Raw genomic sequence first — 20,723 nt, 5'->3', positions numbered from 1 at the left:
TAACTCAGTAAAATATAATAATTACAGTACAGTAGTGAACTTGATTATAGTCGATCACAGTGTTTACAAATATGGTCCGGTCCAACGAGGCAGCCATGATGGTTCTGACGTTTTGATGCACCAAGAGAAACTCCAGCAGAGACAGGCGCCTCTTTTCAGTCCTAACAGTTACAGCTTAGCTTTAGACAGTGGATACAAATACTGGAATGAAAAGTCTTTTTTCACAATGACAACAGTCAGTCATTTAAAACGGTGCCTTCTTGTCTAGATTAGGTGCTAAATGCTAAAGGAAATAAATGATGATGTAGGAAAAATATTAATATGGCCTTAAAACTGCTATGATTGTCCAGAAACCACTATCTGACGTCAAATAAATGTGTGGTTTTTTTTGGTACAGTATTAAAAGCAACATATGAACAACTGTCTTAATGTGTTTTACAGAAATCCTGCACGTGGCTGAAATAAACCAAAGATGGATGGAGAAAAGAGGCGAGGGAGATGGGGATTTGTGGTGAAGGATGAGAGAGGAGGAGGGAGGGACCGTGGAGACACTTCCACATCACCGTCACTCAGTTCAGTGCAAGAAGGGAGGTCCACTTTGTGTCATAAACCAACAAAACCAACACGGTGAGGTCAAAAATGCAGTGAGGCAGACGAGCACAAAGAAGTCCGAACCTGGTCTGATGAGCACCTCATCCAGCTGTTCCACCAGCAGAACCACGGCTCAGAAGTGAGGCAGCAGAAAACATCACTGAGACTTTGGAGACGTTTCCTCTCAGGCAGTGGGAGAGCAGCCATGGGCTCGTTCGTGTGGGGCTGCGTCACTGACTTCTTCACCTACGAGACCACCAAGTCTGTGGTGGTGAAGAGTTGGTCTGTAGGCATCATCAACCGCATCGTGCAGGTGCTCATCATTGCCTACTTTGCCGGGTCAGTATTTGAACTTTTTTTTTTCTACATAATTATTTTTTGAAAAATTCTATGTGACATAAAATGCTGTTTTCCTTAGATTTGTGTAGTAAATATGATTCATTTTCACTTCCTTTTTAGTCATAACTTTTAGGGTAAAAAGAGGAACCGAAGTGAAATGAAGCAAACACCTGTTTAATATTCCCTTTTTTTAAGTATTGATGTCTTAAATAGATTAATTAGAGGTAGCGTCACTGGACTAAGAAAATACTATTTTTTAAAAATTGCTATTATTATTAAAGAGTCTAATAAACGCTGAAATAACCAGTTGTATGAGTAGACTTTTAATTTGAAAAAAGTCTGTAGTTGTAAAAGTAAATGTAAAAGTGTAGTACAGACATTTTACATATAATACATTAATTTGAATGACGTCATATCAACATGTGCTTTGTATTCTTTCCTCTTAACATTAGTTTGAAATAAAGTAGTCAAAATGATGATTGTTTTACACTGAAAAGGTTACACCAAATAAGTTTGATGAAGATTGTTTGATTGTATAATAGAAATATTTGTGGAACAAAAAGTGAATAGAAATTTAGAACTCTTTTATTACTGACTTACTAATTATGGTTTGGATACTCCCTGTCCTTCTACGCTCTGTACAGATGTGCAACAGGAAAACGCAAACAAAGTCGTCTTCATATTCGTCTTCTTCTTTAATATGACAATGTTGATAATAATATTACACTTCCAGTATAACCTAAGTGCTGTATCTCTAATAATAATAATAATAATAATGTGTTTTGTGTCCCTCGACCTGTAGTTGGGTTTTCATCCATGAGAAGGCGTATCAGGTGATCGACACCGGCATCGAGTCGTCCGTCATGACCAAAGTCAAAGGATTCGGTGTGCATCAAAACCGTGTGATGGATGTGGCCGACTACGTCTTCCCCCCACAGGTGGTTTGTGCTTGCGAGGCCATGTTAAGGCTCAGTTAACGCTCTACACACAGACAGCATCTTCATCATCTTCACCTTCCTCTTCAACACCGGGAGCATAACCAACAGTTTGATCTGCCGTGCTGTGTTTCAGGGTTCAGGCGTGTTCTGCATCATGACCAAACTCATTATCACGGAAAATCAGTTCCAAAGAACTTGTGCAGAGGTGAGAACATGACTGTTAGGCAAGATCGAGAGAAGCATTAAATCCAACGTATTTATGTGTGTGTGTGTGTGTGTGTTTCCTTCAGACTGAGAAAAGGTTTACATGTGAGACAGATGAAGACTGCCAGGAGCATTTAGAAACCAACCTTTCCAATGGTGAGTCAATAGGTGGCGCTAAACCTAATGGTGACCAATGTAAAAGAGCAGCCATCTCATCTGAACTACAGAAAGACGACGTTCTTCGTCCTCTGTCTGTAAACCCTGCATACTATACTTCTATACCATACTAAAATCCCACTCCCATATACATAGTATAGTATAGTATAGTATAGTATAGTATAGTATAGTATAGTATAGTATAGTATAGTATAGTATAGTATAGTATAGTATAGTATAGTATAGTATAGTATAGTATAGTATAGTATAGTATAGTATAGTATAGTATAGTATAGTATAGTATAGTATAGTATAGTATAGTATAGTATGATGATATGATTTAACCAAAGTTTAAGTTTAAACATTTAAAGTTTTAAAAGTTTCAAATCGTATGTGATATTTTTCAATTTACATTTTAAAAGGAAGTTTATTTACATTTCCACATCTCCTGTTTGTCTTTTTCTTCTTCTTCTTTTCCAACAGGACAAATAACAGGCGTTTGCCTCAAGTCCGGCAATAACACCAAGGGCATGTGTGAAATAGAAGGATGGTGTCCAGCAGAGAACATAAATGTTGATATGTAGGTTTTTGATCAGCCGTCTGTCGGTACATTTACACTGGGTTTAATACGCTCCTGCAGCAGTTGGTCCAAGAGTCCAGCCATCCAAACCTGGTCCAAATGTTCAAACCCTGGTTCTGTATTTGTTTAATTCAGTTGTGAAAACAAACATTTTAAATCTCGCAGATGTAGTGTTTGTCTTCCCGGTTAGTGGAAAGTTATTGTTTTAATGTCATTAAAAGTGTGTTCGTGACCGCGGTGCGACCTTTTCATCCTCGCACCTCTTCTCTCTCCTCCTTCTCCACAGCACTCCCATGTATGACGTGGAAAACTTCACTATTTTCATCAAAAACAGCATTCGCTTTCCGCTCTTTAATGTCACGAGGTGGGACACACACACACACACTAAAAAAAGAACAAATTCAAATTTTAAATTGAATTCACATTCTGAGTAAATTAAAATCCACTCCATGACGTGTTTGTCTCTCAGAGGAAACTTTCCTTCAACCATGACGTCGTCGGAGATCAAGAAATGCATCTACCACCCGGAGACCAACCCTTTCTGTCCCATCTTTCGGGTGGGGGAAATTCTAAACTCCACGGGGCAGAGTGTGAAGAGCCTGGCAGACAAGGTCTCTCCTCTCCTCTCCTCTTTCATCACCGTCTGCTCCAGTCTGACTAAACACTGACATGAATTCATTTTTACACATCATTTTTGGACCATTGGGTTTTTGTCCGTTCTCTCACCTCCACCTCTGCTTCTTCTACATCAGGGTGGAGAGATAGGAATAAACATAGCGTGGATCTGTAACCTGGACCTGAACGTCGAGAACTGTGTGCCCAACTATTCTTTTACGCGCCTGGACTTACCATTTGCCAAGAATGCTGTCTCCAAGGGATACAACTTCAGGTCAGAGGCCACATTTCTTTCTTTAACCTTTACCAACTTTTAACCAATTAAATATTCCATTTTTTAATTTTTTTGTTTTAAATACAGATTTGCAAAATATTACAAGACAGAGAATGGGACAGAGTATCGGACACTTCACAAGGTGTTCGCAATACGCTTTGATGTTATGATCACGGGAAAAGTGAGTATTAATGATGACTGTGTATGAAGGCTACATTTGGGAAGTTATTTTTAAACATTACAAAAATAGCAACTATTTAATGTGTAGTAAGTAGAAATCTTTACTATTGTTTATAAACAAACTCCATGTACATATCCCTTTAAAAGTAATTTTATATGTTAATGTAATGTTCACAGATCCTTCTTTCTGTCTTTTTAGGCTGGGAAATTCAACACCATCCCAACACTGATCAACCTGGTCGCTGCTTTCACCTCTATTGGACTGGTAGGAGTTTTTTGAGCAAATATGTTTTGAACTGTTTTGTCTTCTCACATTGATGTCAGTTTTTAATTCTTGTTTGTTATACATTTCGTCAGGGGACAGTCCTCTGTGACATCATCGTGCTGAACTTCCTGAAGGGCGCGGAGCAGTACAAAGCCAAGAAATTTGAAGAGGTAAAATGGTCTCAAACACAGCGACCCCAGTGGTGTCATTTTCAGCAGGTGGTCAGGACAACTCTTCGACGAGGGTTTCATTTCCTGTTTTTTTCCTTGTCGTTCCAGGTGTCTGAAGCTCAGATAGAAGCCTCCCTCGCTCAGAGCCCAGCCAGTCAGCTGTCACTCAAACCAGGCATCAAAAGTCCATATGATTCTGGGGCCATTTCTCTCTCCACCTCCGACCTACCTCTGTGACTCAAAACTACAACATTGGCATCAAAAAAAAAAAGAGAAAAACCAGAGGACATTGATGACGGGACACTTTTTGGCAGAACGCTGTGACGCTGCAGTTAATGCTCCAATCAATGGACCTAAAAAAAAACCTCACAAACCAATTTGGTCTGGCCCTGAGATGAGGCACATAAGAATTTCACTCCTAACTCACAGGCAATTAATTTTGAAAGTGTTGCGGCGTAGAGAACAAAAGACAAAAACCTCAGCCCGAACCCACCCAGGTCAGAAGTTTGACCAAAAATCAAACATTTAAGAATTGCTCTGGTCAAACGGCTCGACTACATTACAGTACTGAAGGTCTGCAGTATTTTCCCATGCAGTACTGTAACTGTGACATGTGACCACTAGACAGTAACAGCTTTTTGACAACATTATTGACACATTAGGAAGTCTTAGCTTCAGCACTGTTTCAGTAAAGTAGTAATTGGTTGAGTTTTCTCTTTGCTCTTTTTAAAACTTTTTCCATCTCCTGAAACCAATGCTCTTTGCTATTAAATATTAAAAGAAAACATTTTTTTACAGAAAACCACAGGTTCAAAAAGTAGAACATTCACTCATAAATTAAGTTGATACTGTATTTAGTATAAATATATACTGTATATACCATGCCAAATAGTAGCCAGTTGTTTTCATCCTTTGGTTGAGTTTGCGACTTATACTCAGGTGCGACTCAAATATAATATAATAATATATTAAAATATATTATTGTGTACCAGTATCTGCTACTCCTGTACCACTGAAAATTTACATTACAACAAATAAAATCATTGAACCCAGCGTAAAGACACAGGGAGGATGGCTGCACGTCTGTGTGTGTGTGTGTGTGTTGTTGGTGGTTTACAAATAGCCCATCCTTAGTCCACTTCACTGTGGTCACACACAGTGGTGAGAGCTACTGTAGGCTCTGATGGAATAATTTAATTTCACCTTTTTCCTGTGGTCAATTTGACTTTTTTATTTTCCTGCTTCAGTGTCTTCTTCTCAAAGATCAATGTTGCATTTTCCTAATTTCTCTTTTTTTTATGCCATTCTCGTCCTTTTTTTCTTCCCAAGTCGTCACTCGTCTGTCTGTAAAACGTGACCAGGTCACTAACACAGATAGAGCTTAAGAGCTAAAGAGGCTCTAATGGCTCTGACAGTGATTTACAAGAAAAGATAGCTGTGAATGGAGGCCACAGAGGAATTGACGGCAGCTCGCCACAGAACGTGATAAACTGCCGAAATTCAGTCACTCAAATGAATGTTTAATGCATGTAATGGACAGCACAGAATATGATCTACACGACCATTACTGTACACCCTCTGCTGCCCCTCCACTGAGGAAAAGGAAGGTTTCAGCCAGTCAGTCAGTCAGTGTAGTCATTGGAACAGAAGCTGGAGAAGTGTCTGATTGGTCATGATAAGAATGTTTATGATAATTATGAAAATAACTGACTGAAATACGAGTCAGCAGTTTGGAAACAGTCTTTAATGTCAGCGATCACGAGGTTAAACTTACTCAGAACAATACAAGGTTTGAACAGTTTGAACAGTGCTTCTACGAACAAAGATTAAAGGTGCTTTGTGTTAACAAAAATAGTTTTTTCTGTGAAATACAAAACATACAAAACAAAATACAGTCTGAAGTTCAGTTGTTTTACAAAAATGCAAAAATAAGATTGAGATTTTTTTTCTTTTAAATATAATTTATATATTGTTTTATGTATATAAACAATGAGAAAGTATTAGCCTGACATTGCAAATGTCATTTTTGTAACATATCTTCAGATCACATCCGTTTGCTTTAAGGCTTTATTTCTTTTCTTTATTATCTGAGGAGAGAGTGATTTTTGAGATCAGATGCTGATGTTTTGTTCTATTACAGTCTGTAGCTGCGCCTCCTCCCCGAGTTCCTCATCTTCAGAGCCTGTATCCAAGCAGGGAAGCCTGGCCACGTCGTTGCTGCTGCTGCTGCTGCTGCTGTTGCTGTTGCTGCTGCTCCTGATGCTGAGGCCGATGTGACCTGTGTGGCCAACTGCCCCGAGTCGTGGTCGTTCACAGAATTGTCCTCCTCCTCCTCCTCCTCCTCAGACTCTGTTGCATCCATATCAAACTCTGGAGGGTCTATGGTCACCACCTCCTCTGCAAAATGAACCCTTCGGTTCTCCTCCACTCGCCTCTGAAACAGGAAGGGTAAAAGGAACAGTGAAGAATGTCAAAGAAAAAAAGGAATCAAGAAAAATAGCAGCAATAAAATTCTACAGGGTGAGTAGTTTGGGTTTGTTATGTCTGTTTCTGTATGGACTGTGGGTGGGATTTAGTTTTTATTTGCTTTTTCTATTAGAGTTTCCTTAAAGGCTTGATCTCATAGATACTTAGACACAATAAATCAGTTACCAATTTACCAGAATTCTGTTATATAAAGGCAAATTTCAAGTTATTTCAATTATGTAGTTACAGTAAGTGGTGTAGGTGGTTTCCTGCCACAAGGAGGCACTGTGTTCCACAATATCTTACCCTTTTGGTCTCTGTTTCCATGGAGGACCAGTCCAGGGACTCTGTGTGTTTCAGAACACTCCGAGAAGGATAAGCAAAAGGTCTGAAGGAGGGAGTGAGACTTGTAGTAGGAGAACTTGAAGACATGTCGACATCACGCTGTGTCTCATTCGTCACATCACGGCTGTAGGCTGAGCTCAGCGCCGCTCCTGTGACAAAAAAGAATTTAAAGGTTGAAATGTGTTAAGTCAGAGTTAAAGTTTGTCTCCACCTCTGCTCGTCCCCTCAGCGCCACCTGTTATCTCAGAGCGAAGCGCCTCATCTCTGGCAGCTGACTGGTGCTGCCTCTTTCTGTTCTGGTGGACGTTCTTCAGGACTGAGTGGATCACATTACCTGCAGGCTGCAATTGTGACCAGATTACTAGGTAATCCACTCCAACACAGGTGTGACATTTATGGCAGCTTTGGCAGCTTTATGGATTTTTCTCTTTTTTTTCATAATGAGATGTTAAATTGACAATGGAACTGACCTCAGTAAAGGATGGCGGTCTGTGCTGCTGCCGCCGCCCGCTCTCTGCTGTCTGAACTTCTTCCATTGGCTCTGACTGATCAGCTGCTCTGTGAACTTCCTGCTGCTGACGCCCTTTGCCCTCAGACACTTCCATACTCACAAGTTGAAAGGCGTCAGGTGACATGTGTGTCGAGACGAAATACGGACCTGAAGTCGACCCTGTGCCAGTGAAGCTGTGTCCGCCCGCTTGTTGGCTTAACATTAAAGAAGACTGCCCACTGTGGTGACTGTTTGGTCGGCTTTGGAGCTGGCTCAGTGGCTCTTCTGGCTGTTTCTGATTGGTGGAGGTGGCAGTGACACTGGGGTTTAGAAACTTAGCCCACTCCTGACCGGTGACAATCTCCTCCAGGAGGCTGAATGAACCCAGGCCAAAGTCAAAGTCACCAGATGACCTGGAGCAGGAACACAATACGATCAATATTATGACAACAGTTAAATTATACCAGTCAGTCATTGTCACGGTATTTCTACTGCAGTCCAGTGTCTCATTGTCCTCATGACTAATTCATCAGCAATGTCAGCAATTTGGAAGTATTTAAAAAATAAGGGACAAAAATGCCAACATGCCAAATGTGTTAATGTTTCCTCTTGGTTTAATGACTCAGTTGATAGGTGAGGCGTTTCCAGTTCACCAAGTCACTTTTGTTTAGACTAATTTAACCTACATTATGTGCCAATTTGTTTGTTGAAACTTTAAAATGGTGCTGCTCAGTTTAATTTTTTTTTATTCTATCCTTAGTTTTGATTATTTTTTTAGTCAAAGATGAAGGGAGTGTTGAGCTCATACCTTAATATTGCACCCTGTTATCAACAGAGCTGTTCCATCTACAGTGTACACCTTCCAGTTTATTGCATTTGTATTCAGACCCAGAGTAAGTACTCGTTATCAGGGAATACTCAAAAATACATCTGTGAATTCAGTTCACCTGAGCGAAACATCTGAACACTGCTGCTATTGTTTTTTTTCTGCTGTTGTATTATTTACATAAAGGTGTAATTAAAATGTCATGTGACTTGTTGCCATCCAAGTGTGTGGTTAAAGATGGCTGACGACAGATGCTGTGGGTGACACAGGCTTGTGCTCAACCAATCGCAGTGCTGGCTGAAAATGGCCGTCACATACCTGACATATTTTTACCAGAGTGAGATCAAATATATTTTACTACAGTTTTCAGAGTCAGTCTCAGGGTAAAATACCTGGTCCGATCTTCCGAAGGGTCTTCCTCAGAGATCACAGTCAGAGTCTCACTGAGGTCACTGCTGTCCAGTGAGGCTGAAGTCGCCTCTGATTCTCTCCTTGAAGCATTTACACCTTCTGTTGTCTGCTTGTGGGGATAAATCTGTGAGGAAATTCTGATCTGTTGATATATATATATAAAAATAAATATAATATTCATCACTTACTTCAGTTCCGTGCTCAGCCTTATGGTCTGCTCCTCCGCCTTGGTCTTTTCCCCTTTTGCTCCCTGACCTGTCCAACCATTTCTCCTTAATCTTCTGTGTCCACCTCCTTTTTTTATTATCAGACGATCGCTGTGCTCTCTTTAAGTTGTTGTGTGTTGCTGTTTGGCTACTTGCGACAAACAGCATGTCTTTACTTTGACCAAAGTCTCCAAAACCTCCATTTTCTACATATGAGGTTTTATTGTCTAGACCTCTAGTGTCAACATTTGAATGTCTGGGTTTTGGGGACCATGCATAAACTCTGGCCGTAAAGTCTTCACTCTGTTCCTGCTGCTGTCCTGAGATCGTGACAGTATATTTATCTCCAGCAGTTTGTCTCAGCATTGCAGGACTGCTAAGTTTGAATTTTTCGCCATCAGTTTTTTTTAAAGGGCTGATATCATGATCCTTAAGTGATCTGGCAGGAAGGGACTCCCCTGTTCCTCCCAGGCTAATTTCAGGCTGTGCAGCTTCTCCCAATACCTTTTTCCCACTTGCAGCATAATCAATGTTGTTTTTCACGGCGGGTGAAGAAAAGTTAGTCCTGTCCATGTCATGACTTTGGATTGGTTGTTGTATATCCCCACCTTTGGAGCCAAAATTACTTTCCACAGCAGTGATCCCAAACTGTTTCGGAGAAATACCATTGGTCTTAGGTTCAAATCCATTGACGTGGTGTAATTTCTCTGGATTTCGCTGTCCTTTGTCTTCATCCTGATTCCATGTGGCAGCTGAGGTGGTAACAGGGCTGGATGGGATTGACTGACCCTCTCGTCCCGGCTGGAGCTTGAGTCTCTGCAGCATAGACTGCAGCAGTCCCTGAGTGTCTGTCAGATTCTGTGGCTGAGACATCTAAGAACAGAATAGTTGTCTCTCAAAACGCATTGAAAAGCATGTCAACAATGCGTAGATGTAAACACCACAATATTTTCCAAAGCAAAGGGGAGGTGCAATCCAGACAGCCTTTGACATTACTTTTCCTTTAAGAGAAACTGAAAGACATGACATAAGGAAAAAGAAAACATGAGAAAAAAAAAAAATCAGCCCAACCCAAAGTCCAATGTTGTTTCTACTTCTCTACTTTTTCCATATACCAATCTTTGTTTCCCTCTCTATAGCTCTCTCTGCAGGATATGTCAAGACAGATCCCTGATCAAACATGCATAGAAGAAAGTGTCTTGAATCTTGATTATGCTCCTCCTTCTCATAGGTGATCATTCTATGACGCTTCTATATCTCCTTAATCCACAGATGTTTAGAAATAACCACACTGTGTCCTTCCAAAGTCCCTTTGCTCAGTTTCAGTTAAGAAGAGTTATTTAGCCACGCTCCTACTTTAACTGGTGATCAGAGGAGGGACCTCAATGTTCCTTCAATCTTACACACTGAAGCAAACCAACAAGAAAGACCAGTGAGGTGAGATAATTGTGTGTTGACAGTGACTCTCCCTCTCCGCCTGTCTCTCTGCCCATCTTTCTATTTGCCTATCTTTCCTCACCAGTTCTCTTTTGCTGTTTCACACATATGCACACACACACACACACTGTGATACTTGACTGGTAATTGGTAGTTAAAAGCAAGCCAAAAATATTCATAATAATATTTGTAGAAATCTAAAATATATTTTAATTATTGTTGTGTAGGTTTAGGAGAATCTTTCCATGTAAAAGTGTTTTTTTTTTTTTTTTTACTTGTACGTTTTTTTACGTGTTATTTATTTTCTTGCGTGTTTCTCACATGTAGTAGAAAAAGTAGAAAAGTTTACAATGACTCTAATAAAGTAACATTTGTGTTACTGAATATACAAAGGATATGTAGATGTGAAAATAACTTTATATATTCTTTTCCTACTATATAGAAAATACGATTAATAGAGATAAACCTCAGCACAACATCAGTATGTGACAAGATCAAAAAAGGTAAATACTATATTTTTATGATGTACAAGCATAGTATAAATCTTGTATAAGGTGCATTATGCACAAGGAACCACATACTTGTCGCCTGTTGCAGCAGAGCTGCTGTTAACACATCATTTTCCCTTGTGTGGGATTAACATAGTTCTCTATTTTTCATTAAAGTAGCACCTATCTCCAGAAATATTTTTGTTGATGCCAAAATGAAATATAATATTATATAATCATCTTAATCAAATATATATATATATATATATATATATATATATTTAAAAGCCCTGCTATCCCTCGAAACAATGTTTTTTTAAAACATCTTTAACCATGGTAGCAACTATCTTATACACTTGTATGTAACGTCAATGCGCATGCGCTCATTGACACGCAGACTCTTGGACGACTAACTCTCTGATTGGTTCACCGGGCGGAAGTGGACAATGGCGGCGCAAACAACGCTGGAGTTTTGTAAGATGTTGCGTAGCCCAGCAGAAGTTCAAACTAAATAAGAAAAGCGACCAAACAGAGAATGTATTTGCAAGGTTGTTTAGTCAAAGCGCAAACTATCAAACCCTCAGTGGTTTACCTTTATAGAAATGTATTAAGCAGACTTAGCTCACTTTTAGCATAGTTTGCTAACTAAACAAAAAGTACTGTCTAATTTCTAGGCATGGACTGCATCGTAACAGGAGGAAACGTAAAAGGTCGGTTATATTTATTATTTCGCAACAAAATACAAACCTATCTGGTTGTTATAATGTAAATAATCATAAAATGTGTGTGGATGTACCGCTCAGTGCTGGCTAAAGCCATCCACTCGCTGTCCAGGATCGGTGATGAGCTGTATGTGGAGCCTCAAGATGATGGAGTGAGCTACTCTCACACACATACACAGACCGACAGAAAACACCAAAACTTCCTCTTGTGTTGCATTGATCTTGTAGCTTCCTGTTGGTGTATGATGTGCTTCACTGAATAGCGCTGATGTTTTCTCTCTCTCTCTCTTTTGTTGAAGCTGGCTCTGCGGTCTGTCAACTCATCTCGGTCAGCATATGCTTGTTTCCTGTTCGCACCACTCTACTTCAGCAGGTGGAGACCGTGTGTGTGGGGGGAGGGGGGTTGTTTTTTGCCTTTGCAGATCATTATAGGAAAATATTTAAATGTTCTCATAGAATTGAATCGACAAAGAACTGTATACGAAATAGGCAAAACCTCATTATTGACAATCTAAGATTATGTATGTAATAGGATATTTGCGTAACATGTTCTATATGTGAGTGTGAGAGAGAGAGACAGAGAGAGAGTGTCAGTCAGAGAGATTGCACTGTCATGTCCAAAATATTTGAGACGTCTCCATGTTTCCTCTTTGATAGGTACACCATTCCTAGTGAGAATGTTTTCCGTTGCAGGATGGCAATAAAGGTGTGTTGAAACAAGATTTTTTTTTTATGACAAGTCTTGTGCTGTGCTGCAGTGTACCAGAAATATCAGATCAGAGACAGGAGGGCTATTGTCAGGAGATAAAAATTCCAAGAGTTTGGAGAGGCGCAGTAGTACATGTATACTGTAAGTACAGTGAGGCGTAACCTGAGTCACTCTATGTGCAATGTGCATATTCGACATATTCAAGATATTCAGCATTGCAGAATAAGCAAGTAAAACTCTAGGGGGATAAGTGTCATAAAAAGAAAAGCACAATGTACCTGGGAACAGATTTTGAAACAAATGAGAAAGTGGTAATTAGTTATTACTGCCTTCATCTTAGAGATTCAAAATTGCACTTGAAATAGACCAGTGTCATTTACATATGACACAAGACAAGACGTGCGCTGGTGGAAGGACCCTATACCTTGTGAATAAAAATCTTTTGATTCTCTAGGTGTTTGTGTTCAGGCTGTGCAACCATTTACTTGTGAAAGGCAGCCAAATCAGACCAATATGTGCACATTGTGCATAAACTGTTTGTAACAACTGTAAAATATGTGTCATGATTAGTACTCACTGTATAAAATTCAGGATAAAGTCTAATTTGTATTTAATTTTCCACTGTGAATGAGTCAGAGTGTGCAGGCTGTGTTCAGGTCTCTGGCGTCTCTTGAGAAGACAGTGGAAAAGTGTCACATTGTGTTGGACAAAAAGAAAAACCGACTCACATTCACACTGCACTGCAAACATGGTAACGGTGCTTTTCTCCAGCCCCCAATGGTTGCAATTATCTTTTTATGCTTTTATAAGGTTGATGCATGATTTACAATTACTTTCTTCCCCGAGAAAAATTAAAAAAAATCCTTTATTTTCTTTGCAGGTTTGCTGAAAACACATAACCTGTCTTTTCAGGACAGTGAAAGTTTACAGGCGGTTTTTGATAAGGACAGCTGTGGTAATGTGTTCAAAGCCAAATCCAGGTCTGTGGAATCAATGTGCCATTTATATTGTAATGTATTACAATAACTGACAGTCAGTCCTGTTGCTCTATATCTTTGAACCACTTTGTAAAATTGTTGAATTCTAAATCGAGATTTGAGCTGTAGCTTTCTGCTCTGGCTCTTTCTTTACCTTTTCTATGAGAAGCTTGAATTTCATTAAACTTTCTCTGACCCACAGGCTGCTGGTGGACACAGTCATGCATTTTCCTTCATCACTGGATGAAGTTACTGTTTCAGTAAATGCTGACCGGATGTGGTTCAGGAATCATGTGGATGAAGAAACAGGTGAATAAAATAAAATGTGTGAGTAAAATGATTTCCTTAAGTGCATTTGACACTTTTTATTTTAAATATTAACAGTGAATGGAACAAGATAAGAAGTAAAAAAAAAAAAAAAGCTATTAAAAAAGCTAGCTAAATTCTAAAGCTACAAATAGTCATTTTGACAGGAAGACACAACAACATCTTTGTGTTGTACCAGGTTAAAGTAAGTTGGTTTTTTCATGGTCTAAAAATTTGTATTTGTGTTTTTTTTTTGTTTTTCTTTTTTCAGAGTCTAAGGCCATGCTGACAGAGCTGTGTCTTGCTTCAGATGAATTTGATGAATTTTCCGTGCAGGATCACAGCAGTATTACGTTCTGTCTAAAAGAATTACGGGTGAGATGATGGTCATACTGAGAAAAGAATAAATTAGAAAAAGAGGAGGACATTCATCTGGAACCATTGAAGTTCAGTAGAGACAACGATGACAGTACACGGAGTACAGTAAGAATGATCAAGTTTTCTCAGTTGATTGTTATGTCTCCTCCAGGGTCTATTAGTGTTTGCAGAATCAACAGGTCTTCCTATTTCTATGTACTTTGATGAGCCAGGCAGGTGAGCAGACACAGACACACGTGCAAATACTAATAAAACACTTTTGTTGATTTCATATTTAATTTGCATAATTTTTGATTGTGTGTGTGTGTTTTTTTGTCTGTCAGTCCTGTGGTGCTCTCAGTGACAGACAGTGTCCTGGAAGGAAACTTTGTGCTGGCTACACTTTCTGACGATCCAAGCCAGCGTAAGAGCAACACAAAGAGGTGAAATAAGATGACATCAGATTATTATTTTTATTTTGTATTTCTCACTTCAGTTGATTTGTCTTTTCAAATAGGACAGTGCCATCTAGTGGACAGTTTCAATCTTTTTCATTGGAATTCTACATGCTGAACGGGAGTTAACTGCATTCTCTAAGTGTTCTGAGTGCCCATTTGAAAACACGCGGTCCTCTGGAACACTCTCTTTACAAAGTGTACACAAAAAAGCCATTAGCTCCCTGAATTATATTTGTTTAAACTGTAAAAGTCATAAAAGTATCATATTTTTTAGCTCATAAGAAAATGGTGTGGTGTGTGTGAAATTTCCCAACACCTTATTTCTCAATTTAAAACTTACACAAACATATAAGCTTGTCATAATAATGTGAGGGCAAAGTAAGATGAACTCTCTTTAGAAGCTTGATTCAAAGTTTTTGGTTCTTTTCAGTCTGATTTGATGGCAACAATTTCTCTTTTATTCCTTTCATATTTTTCTCCCACATCTCAGAGCACAAACACCACCCCCTCCCCCACCTGATGATGATTTCATGAATGATGACATGGATTCCTATCTCATCGCCATGGATACCAGCATGGCACCTGGTCCCTCGACTGCTGCTCCAGCCACAACACCGCTAGCTGAATATACCTCAAAGCCTCCTGTTGCAGCCAATCACAGAACGAGGATACACAGTGACGATGAACAGGAGGAAGATGAGACGTCTGAAACAGACGGGCCACCTAACAAGAAGGTATCAAAGAATATCAGAGGACTATTAGATTTTATATTTATTTTACGTTTTCCTCCTGAGCACATGTTAATATAGGTTTATTTAAAAACAAACGGTAGATTTCCATGCAATGCATTGAAACAGATACAGGTAAATCAATAAGAGTGAGTTTATTAGAGTCACTCTAGAGTTTATCTAGAGTGATTTAGTGAAGTTTGAGCCCGAGATAAGATGTCACAATTTACTTTCAGCATGGTGAAATAAGAACATGGAACAGAACCAGGTTTTCGGTTTTTTATTGACCTTTTTTGTATTTTTCTCCCACAGTTTTGTTCTTTGTTCTTTGGATCCGTGCTTCCCTCGTCGTCTCTGATGAGCACGCAGCCTTTGACAAACCAGGAAGTGCTGGCCAGTGACAGTGAGGAGGACAGTTAGGCTGAGTGGACTGTGGACATGGTGTGAAAGAAATGACGGGCCTGACAGCAGCCACTTTCTACTTTTACTTCGTTTGACATCGGACCTAGACTACTTGAATATACTTGGAATATCATTTGAATTCTTGTGTTAATGTTTTGTTTTTATTTGGACTTAATTATGTTAATAATATCTTCAGGACGTTTCATTGAAGAGTTTTGTCCAGTTTTCAGATAATGTCAGATCAGACATGAGGCACTTCTGTTCATCTTTTTTACTGATCAATAAGAAGCAAAAAACACCCAAAATAAAAAAAAGTATTTTTGAAAGATCATTTATTTATAAAAAATATGTGTTTGTAGTAAGAATAAGAGGGTCAAAGTCCATTTTGTTGTTCAAAAATATGAACTTTTAAAATCATAATTCTAAATAAGAGCACATGGAGAAAAATAAGAACTGTCACTTTATGTGTAGGATTGTAACAACCCCATCTTTATTATAAGGAGAATAATCCTGGAAATTGAACATTTCCATAATTCTGTGGAAAATATCTCACATTTTATTAAGAATTAATAGAAATAAAAATATGTGTCCTTGCCAACCACCTCACAGACACAAACTCAACCTAACTTCATTTGTCAGAAGTAAGACTCGGCATAGGAATTAAAAAATCTTATCTGTGTCAGTTGAGCTGAATCATTTGATTCTGTCTTTTTTTGATTTTGGAAACTTTTTCCTCTGGTCTGTGGTTTCTTCCTCTCTCGCTCCTTATCCATCTCCTTTTCTTTCTTTTTCCTTGACTTCTCCTCCTCTTTCTCCTGTCTCTCCCTCTCCCTCCGCCTCCTTCTTCTCTCCCTGGAGCTGAGTTTCTCTTCACCTCCTTCCTGGACCAGTTTTCCTGTCCCATCACTAAAGTCCTGAATTAAGATTTTGGGCACCTGCATCTTCTGTGCCCTCTTCTCTTTAGTCTTTTTGGACTGATCTCCTCTGAGTCTGTGAAAGAGATAGAAATGTTTGCTGGTGGGAGACGACTCCTTTTCTGCTGCTTTTTTCTGCTTTACAGCTTCTGCGGACTTTAAAGAATTGTTTTTTAAAGATACTTCAGGAGAATTATGGGTTGTATTCACATTTCCAGGATTGGACTGTTCTTTGATGCGTTTATGTGCTGTCTGGTCAGGGATAGAATGTGTTTGGCTGCTCTCCTGTGGGTCAGTGAAGTGCTCGTCACTGATCTGGTCACTTGTTATTGTTGATTTTCTTGAAACATCTTCCTCCTGTCTCTTTAGGTCGATGTCAGTGTGTGGAGTATCTGTGACTTCTGTAGAAGAACTGGAGATGCTGACATCTTCAGTCTCTGGAACATTTTGTTTGATATCGGTCTCCTGTGTGACCTGGCCTGTTGGTTCTGCACAGGCGGGTTTTTCCAAAGACCTCATTTCTACTGAGCTCAGCTTCTCATCAGACTCTTTGCTGAGAGTCACTGCCTCAGCCTCCTTCAGTGAGGCTGTTGTCTCATCTTGTGTTTCACTTCCGCCCAACTGTGAGCGCATTGTTAAAATAGTTTCTACTGTTTGTTTTGCGGCTTCTGCTGCTGTGTCGAACTCTGAGGCTTCACTCGACCCCTTCACTGATTTATCTGTATCTGCTGCTTCATCATTGCCTTCCTGTTGGTGGTTGATTTCAGGTGGAGATGTCATTGTTTCATTCACTGCAGCTGTTTCATTGTCTCTGTCCGGGTTTGGTTCAGTGTGTGCTGTGTCCACTTTGTCTTCACCTTCTGTCTCTTTTTGGCTGTCGGATTTGTCTTGTGAAGCCTCGTCAGTCTCTGCAGTCTCTAGTTCCTCTGTCTCTGATTGGTTGTTTGACTCCTCTCTCATGTCTTTGAAATGATCACTCTCTGGGTTTCCGTCAGTCTCTGCAGTCTTGTTTTTTCTTTTTTTTGTCTCTTTGTGGAATTCTTTTTCGGACTCATAGTCGTGTGAGCTCTCGTCCTTTTCAGCGGCCTCTTCTTCCTGTGTCTCTGTTGCGTCATTGAGGTCTTCTCTTGTTTCACTCTGTGTCGTTGACACAGTACTTTGGTACATTTCTTTAATTTGATCACTTTCTGGGCTTTTGTTCATCTCTGCAGTCTCTTTTTCCTGTGTCTCCACCCCGGCTTGATTGTTAAGTCCTTCATTTGTTTCTGTCTCTGTCTCAGTCACATCATCTTGTGAGCCCCCGTCTGTCTCTTCAGCCTTTTCTCCACCTGTTTCCATCTCTGTCTGGTTGTAGAGTTCTTCGCTCGTTTTTCTGTCAGGAGTGCTGAGGTACATTTCTTTCATTTGATCACCTTCTGGGTGCCTGTCACTCTCTTTAGTCTCCTCTTCCTGTATCTCCATCTCTGTTGGGTTGCTGGATTCTTCTGTCATTTCCTCCTCCGTCTGTGACTCAGTCACAACATCTTGCAAGCTCTCGTCTGTCTCGTCAGCCTTTTCTCCACCTGTCTCCATCTCTGTTTGGTTGTAGAGTTCTTCACTTGTTTCTATTTCAGGCTTTGACTCCGTGCCGTGGTACTTTTCATTAATTTGATCACCTTCTGGACACCTGTCACTTTCTTTAGTTTCCTTTTCCTGCATCTCCATCTCTGGTGGATCACTGGATTCTTCTCTCTCTTCGTCCTCCATCCGTGACTCAAACACATCATCTTCTAAGCTCTCGTCTGTTTCTTTAGTCTCCTTTTTTTGTACCTCCAATTCTGGCGTTAAATTAGGCTCCGTGAGCGTTGCGGCCTCGTTGTTGTTTTCTGTCTCAGAGTCTGGAATTGTCTCAGTTCTTCTTTTGAGGTCTGTGTCCACTTGCGTCTGTTGTTCGTTCTCCGTCTCCTCCTCTGTTTTTAGGTCAGCTTGAATCATGTGTGCCTCACCTGAAACTTTGACTTCATCTGTTTCTTGGTCTCTCTGGGCTTCATCAGTGTAATCCTCCTGCTTTTCAAACACGTTTTCTTCCACAACATCCAGAGATTCACTTCCTGTCACTGGTCCTACAGTTTCCTCGGTACTGATTTCACTAGTTTGTTGTTCCTGAACTTGTGATTGCCTGTTGGGGTTCATCTCCTGTTCCTCTTCATGTTGGGAAGTGCATTGAACATCAGTGGTTGGTCCTTGGTTTGGCTCGGTCCCAACATTAGTTTTCTCTCCTTCTCTGAAAACTGTTTCATTTCTCTCTGATTCAGCTTCATTCGGTTCTCTCACATTTTCATTTTCTTCCATTTGCCTAATATCCGTGTTTGGATCCTTGTCTATCTTTGTAGGTTCTTCTAATTGGTCGTTCCCTTCACTTTTCCCTGTTGGTTCTTTGTCTTCCTCTGCATCCTCCTCCTCCTCAAGTCCCTGCACCTTCTTTAGGTTTAAACTAATCCAGCTTCTCCAGTCGTCCTTCGATCCCATTGACTGATGCCTTACAACTTTAGCACTCCCTTCTCCTGCCTTGGCTTTTCCACCTTTCATCAACTTTTTTTGAAACAGTGAAGGAGACAGTGACAAAGTGGAAGCAGAGCGAGTCAGAGCGACAGACAGGTTGTCTTTATCCTTCTTTCTCCTGCCCCGGTCTTCAAACTTCTCCCTGACCGTCATCCAGGCCGTGCGATACCCCTGACAGCGACCCCTGGGATCAAATGTAGATGTGGGTTTATCTCTCCTCCACTTTTCCAACTCCTTCGCCATTTGTTTCTTCAGATCACGGGAAGACAATTGCACCGAGCAAACCTGAGTAAAAGAAATAAAAGTAATATTTAAGTTAGTTTTTTTTCCCCAAATCACATCTTGCTATATGTTGTAACCATCTTCATCATCTAGTTTATCCACAAACTGTTTTACTTTAGCAGTCATTGGATTTTAATCTTTTTATCATTACACCCTACGGTTTTATATTGTTGAGAAAATTCGTTATGGTATTTTTAAGGTTTATTTTTCTAGTCACAAGTGCGATGTAGTAAAAACAGGCATCTGATAAACACATTTTCTGTCTGTCATTTTTATTTGTTTGGTTGGTTGTTGTTTTACCTCAGCTATAAAGGCGTCATCATCGTCATTGACCTGCGCTTTGACTCCTCTTAGTCTCTCCAGAGTCTCCATCTGCCCCTGGCATTGCCTTCTCTGCTCAGCACGACCTAAGACCCGACGGACTAGGACTACGGCCACCTGAAGCAGGACCCTCACTCCTGTTCACAAGACAGACGATGGGAGATCAGACTAGGGAAAAGGGTCAAAATGTGAATTATAAATGATACAGGTATTAATTGGGTAATGAAATAGACAGTATAGCATTTCCAGGCAATCATATTAGTAATATACTTTAGATGCAGTTTTTGGTTCCTGTATGTGTGAATACTATATTTATAATTCTTTACGAAAGATGTACCGTAGCAAAAAAACAAATCCCAGACTCGGAGCAGAGTGTTGAAAGGCAGGTGACGGGTGAATAGACACATCAACCAATCAGTGGCAAACATTAGGGGCTCCACTTCGTGGAGCTGCAGATGTTTATGTGCTGCCGGACATGCCCTCTTCAGGACCCAGGCCAGCATGCCAGCATCAAACAGAACTCCCTCCTGCACCATGTCAGACAAATTGTAAACAGCTTGAATTCTTTCATGCACATTTAGTTTATGTAGGAATGATTATGTCCTCCTCACCAGCAGGGGGCTGTAGTATCCAGGTAAATACTGCTCACTTATCTGCACCAAACACCAGAAGGCCTCCTATCACAGGATGGTGGAAGATGTTTTATTGAGAATTTCTGTGCAAATGGTGTCTATAAAGTTATAACACTTCAATTCAAATTAAAGCACACACACACACACACACACATCTATATATATAATGGTGTTATTACTTGGTTATTTAACTGATTGTTTGATTTGTTTTTTAATAAGATCTGGCTCAAATTTTCATTTTTTTAAAAATGATTTTGTGTCTTTACTGATATTAATATTAAATATTAAATATAAAGCATTTACTTCAACAGGCATGTTCATCAGCAGCACTGCAGCCACTGGCCCTTGAGCCTGGCAGTAACCCTCGGTTGGTTGGTACTGAGTGTAAGCTTT

General features: G+C 39.9%; 4 protein-coding genes across 10 annotated transcripts in view; 2 read left to right on the top strand and 2 right to left on the bottom strand.

Annotated features, from left to right (window-relative positions):
• The first annotated feature begins 403 nt into the window (after nt 1-403).
• On the top strand, nt 404-4,583 carry p2rx3a (purinergic receptor P2X, ligand-gated ion channel, 3a). Its single transcript, XM_008327040.3, has 12 exons — nt 404-930; nt 1,733-1,868; nt 2,002-2,073; nt 2,159-2,228; nt 2,712-2,808; nt 3,095-3,172; nt 3,278-3,419; nt 3,561-3,697; nt 3,785-3,878; nt 4,077-4,142; nt 4,235-4,312; nt 4,421-4,583. The coding sequence occupies exons 1-12, from the start codon at nt 797-799 to the stop codon at nt 4,547-4,549; spliced, it is 1,233 nt and encodes a 410-aa protein (XP_008325262.1). The 5' UTR covers nt 404-796; the 3' UTR covers nt 4,550-4,583.
• A 1,355-nt stretch (nt 4,584-5,938) lies between these two features.
• LOC103390959 (uncharacterized) lies at nt 5,939-12,062 on the bottom strand. 4 transcript variants are annotated; one of them, XM_025062918.1, is made up of 7 exons: nt 11,778-12,062; nt 9,039-9,929; nt 8,832-8,974; nt 7,594-8,026; nt 7,359-7,464; nt 7,085-7,272; nt 5,939-6,746 (listed from the first exon to the last, which is right to left on the bottom strand). In XM_025062918.1, exons 2-7 carry the CDS (start codon nt 9,927-9,929, stop codon nt 6,447-6,449), a joined length of 2,061 nt encoding a protein of 686 aa, XP_024918686.1. In that variant the 5' UTR covers nt 11,778-12,062; the 3' UTR covers nt 5,939-6,446. The 4 variants fall into 4 exon arrangements, with proteins under 4 accessions (XP_024918686.1, XP_024918685.1, XP_016894708.1 ...); XM_025062917.1 differs by having other exon boundaries at nt 5,942-6,746; nt 9,039-10,069; XM_017039219.2 differs by having other exon boundaries at nt 5,946-6,746; nt 8,832-8,959; nt 9,039-10,069; nt 11,778-12,061.
• rad9a (RAD9 checkpoint clamp component A) lies at nt 11,406-16,247 on the top strand. Of its 3 annotated transcripts, none has more exons than XM_017039228.2 (13): nt 11,406-11,529; nt 11,656-11,691; nt 11,785-11,855; nt 12,003-12,076; nt 12,361-12,409; nt 13,049-13,163; nt 13,293-13,392; nt 13,592-13,698; nt 13,967-14,070; nt 14,225-14,289; nt 14,397-14,495; nt 15,001-15,244; nt 15,551-16,247. In XM_017039228.2, the coding sequence occupies exons 1-13, from the start codon at nt 11,517-11,519 to the stop codon at nt 15,656-15,658; spliced, it is 1,185 nt and encodes a 394-aa protein (XP_016894717.1). In that variant the 5' UTR covers nt 11,406-11,516; the 3' UTR covers nt 15,659-16,247. The 3 variants fall into 3 exon arrangements, with proteins under 3 accessions (XP_016894717.1, XP_008325261.2, XP_024918697.1); XM_008327039.3 differs by having other exon boundaries at nt 11,437-11,455; XM_025062929.1 differs by lacking the exons at nt 11,406-11,529; nt 11,656-11,691; nt 11,785-11,855; nt 12,361-12,409 and adding an exon at nt 12,462-12,553.
• Nucleotides 15,794-20,723, bottom strand: part of tbc1d10c (TBC1 domain family, member 10C) — a 7,173-nt gene continuing 2,243 nt past the window's right edge. For both annotated transcript variants that reach the window (XM_008327050.3, XM_025062899.1), the window contains 5 exons: nt 20,634-20,723; nt 20,310-20,375; nt 20,036-20,225; nt 19,678-19,835; nt 15,794-19,380 (listed from right to left, as the gene is read on the bottom strand). The exon at nt 20,634-20,723 is cut by the window's right edge and continues 25 nt beyond it. In XM_008327050.3, the coding sequence (XP_008325272.2) occupies nt 16,276-19,380; nt 19,678-19,835; nt 20,036-20,225; nt 20,310-20,375; nt 20,634-20,723 (3,609 nt within the window). In that variant the 3' untranslated portion in view covers nt 15,794-16,275. The remainder of the gene's footprint in view (nt 19,381-19,677; nt 19,836-20,035; nt 20,226-20,309; nt 20,376-20,633) is intronic.

Source organism: Cynoglossus semilaevis, chromosome 15, assembly GCF_000523025.1.
Source record: "Cynoglossus semilaevis isolate Cse_v1.0 chromosome 15, Cse_v1.0, whole genome shotgun sequence".
NCBI classification, from domain to species: Eukaryota; Metazoa; Chordata; class Actinopteri; order Pleuronectiformes; family Cynoglossidae; genus Cynoglossus; species Cynoglossus semilaevis.
Note: the sequence above shows the minus strand (reverse complement) of the source record. Positions and strands in the feature narration are given on the sequence as shown.

Bases quoted from the DNA above. Each gene is read 5' to 3' on its own strand.
- p2rx3a (XM_008327040.3), top strand. From the start codon at position 797: ATGGGCTCGTTCGTGTGGGGCTGCGTCACTGACTTCTTCACCTACGAG. The intron at 2,074-2,158 runs GTGAGAACATGA...TGTTTCCTTCAG, and splicing joins TCCAAAGAACTTGTGCAGAG to ACTGAGAAAAGGTTTACATG. The intron at 3,173-3,277 runs GTGGGACACACA...TTTGTCTCTCAG, and splicing joins CCGCTCTTTAATGTCACGAG to AGGAAACTTTCCTTCAACCA.
- LOC103390959 (XM_025062918.1), bottom strand. From the start codon at position 9,929: ATGTCTCAGCCACAGAATCTGACAGACACTCAGGGACTGCTGCAGTCT. The intron at 8,027-8,831 runs GTATTTTACCCT...TTCCTGCTCCAG, and splicing joins CCTTCGGAAGATCGGACCAG to GTCATCTGGTGACTTTGACT. The intron at 7,273-7,358 runs GTGGCGCTGAGG...TTTTTGTCACAG, and splicing joins GCTTCGCTCTGAGATAACAG to GAGCGGCGCTGAGCTCAGCC.
- rad9a (XM_017039228.2), top strand. The intron at 11,692-11,784 runs GTCGGTTATATT...TGTACCGCTCAG, and splicing joins AACAGGAGGAAACGTAAAAG to TGCTGGCTAAAGCCATCCAC. The intron at 13,393-13,591 runs GTCTGTGGAATC...TCTGACCCACAG, and splicing joins GTGTTCAAAGCCAAATCCAG to GCTGCTGGTGGACACAGTCA.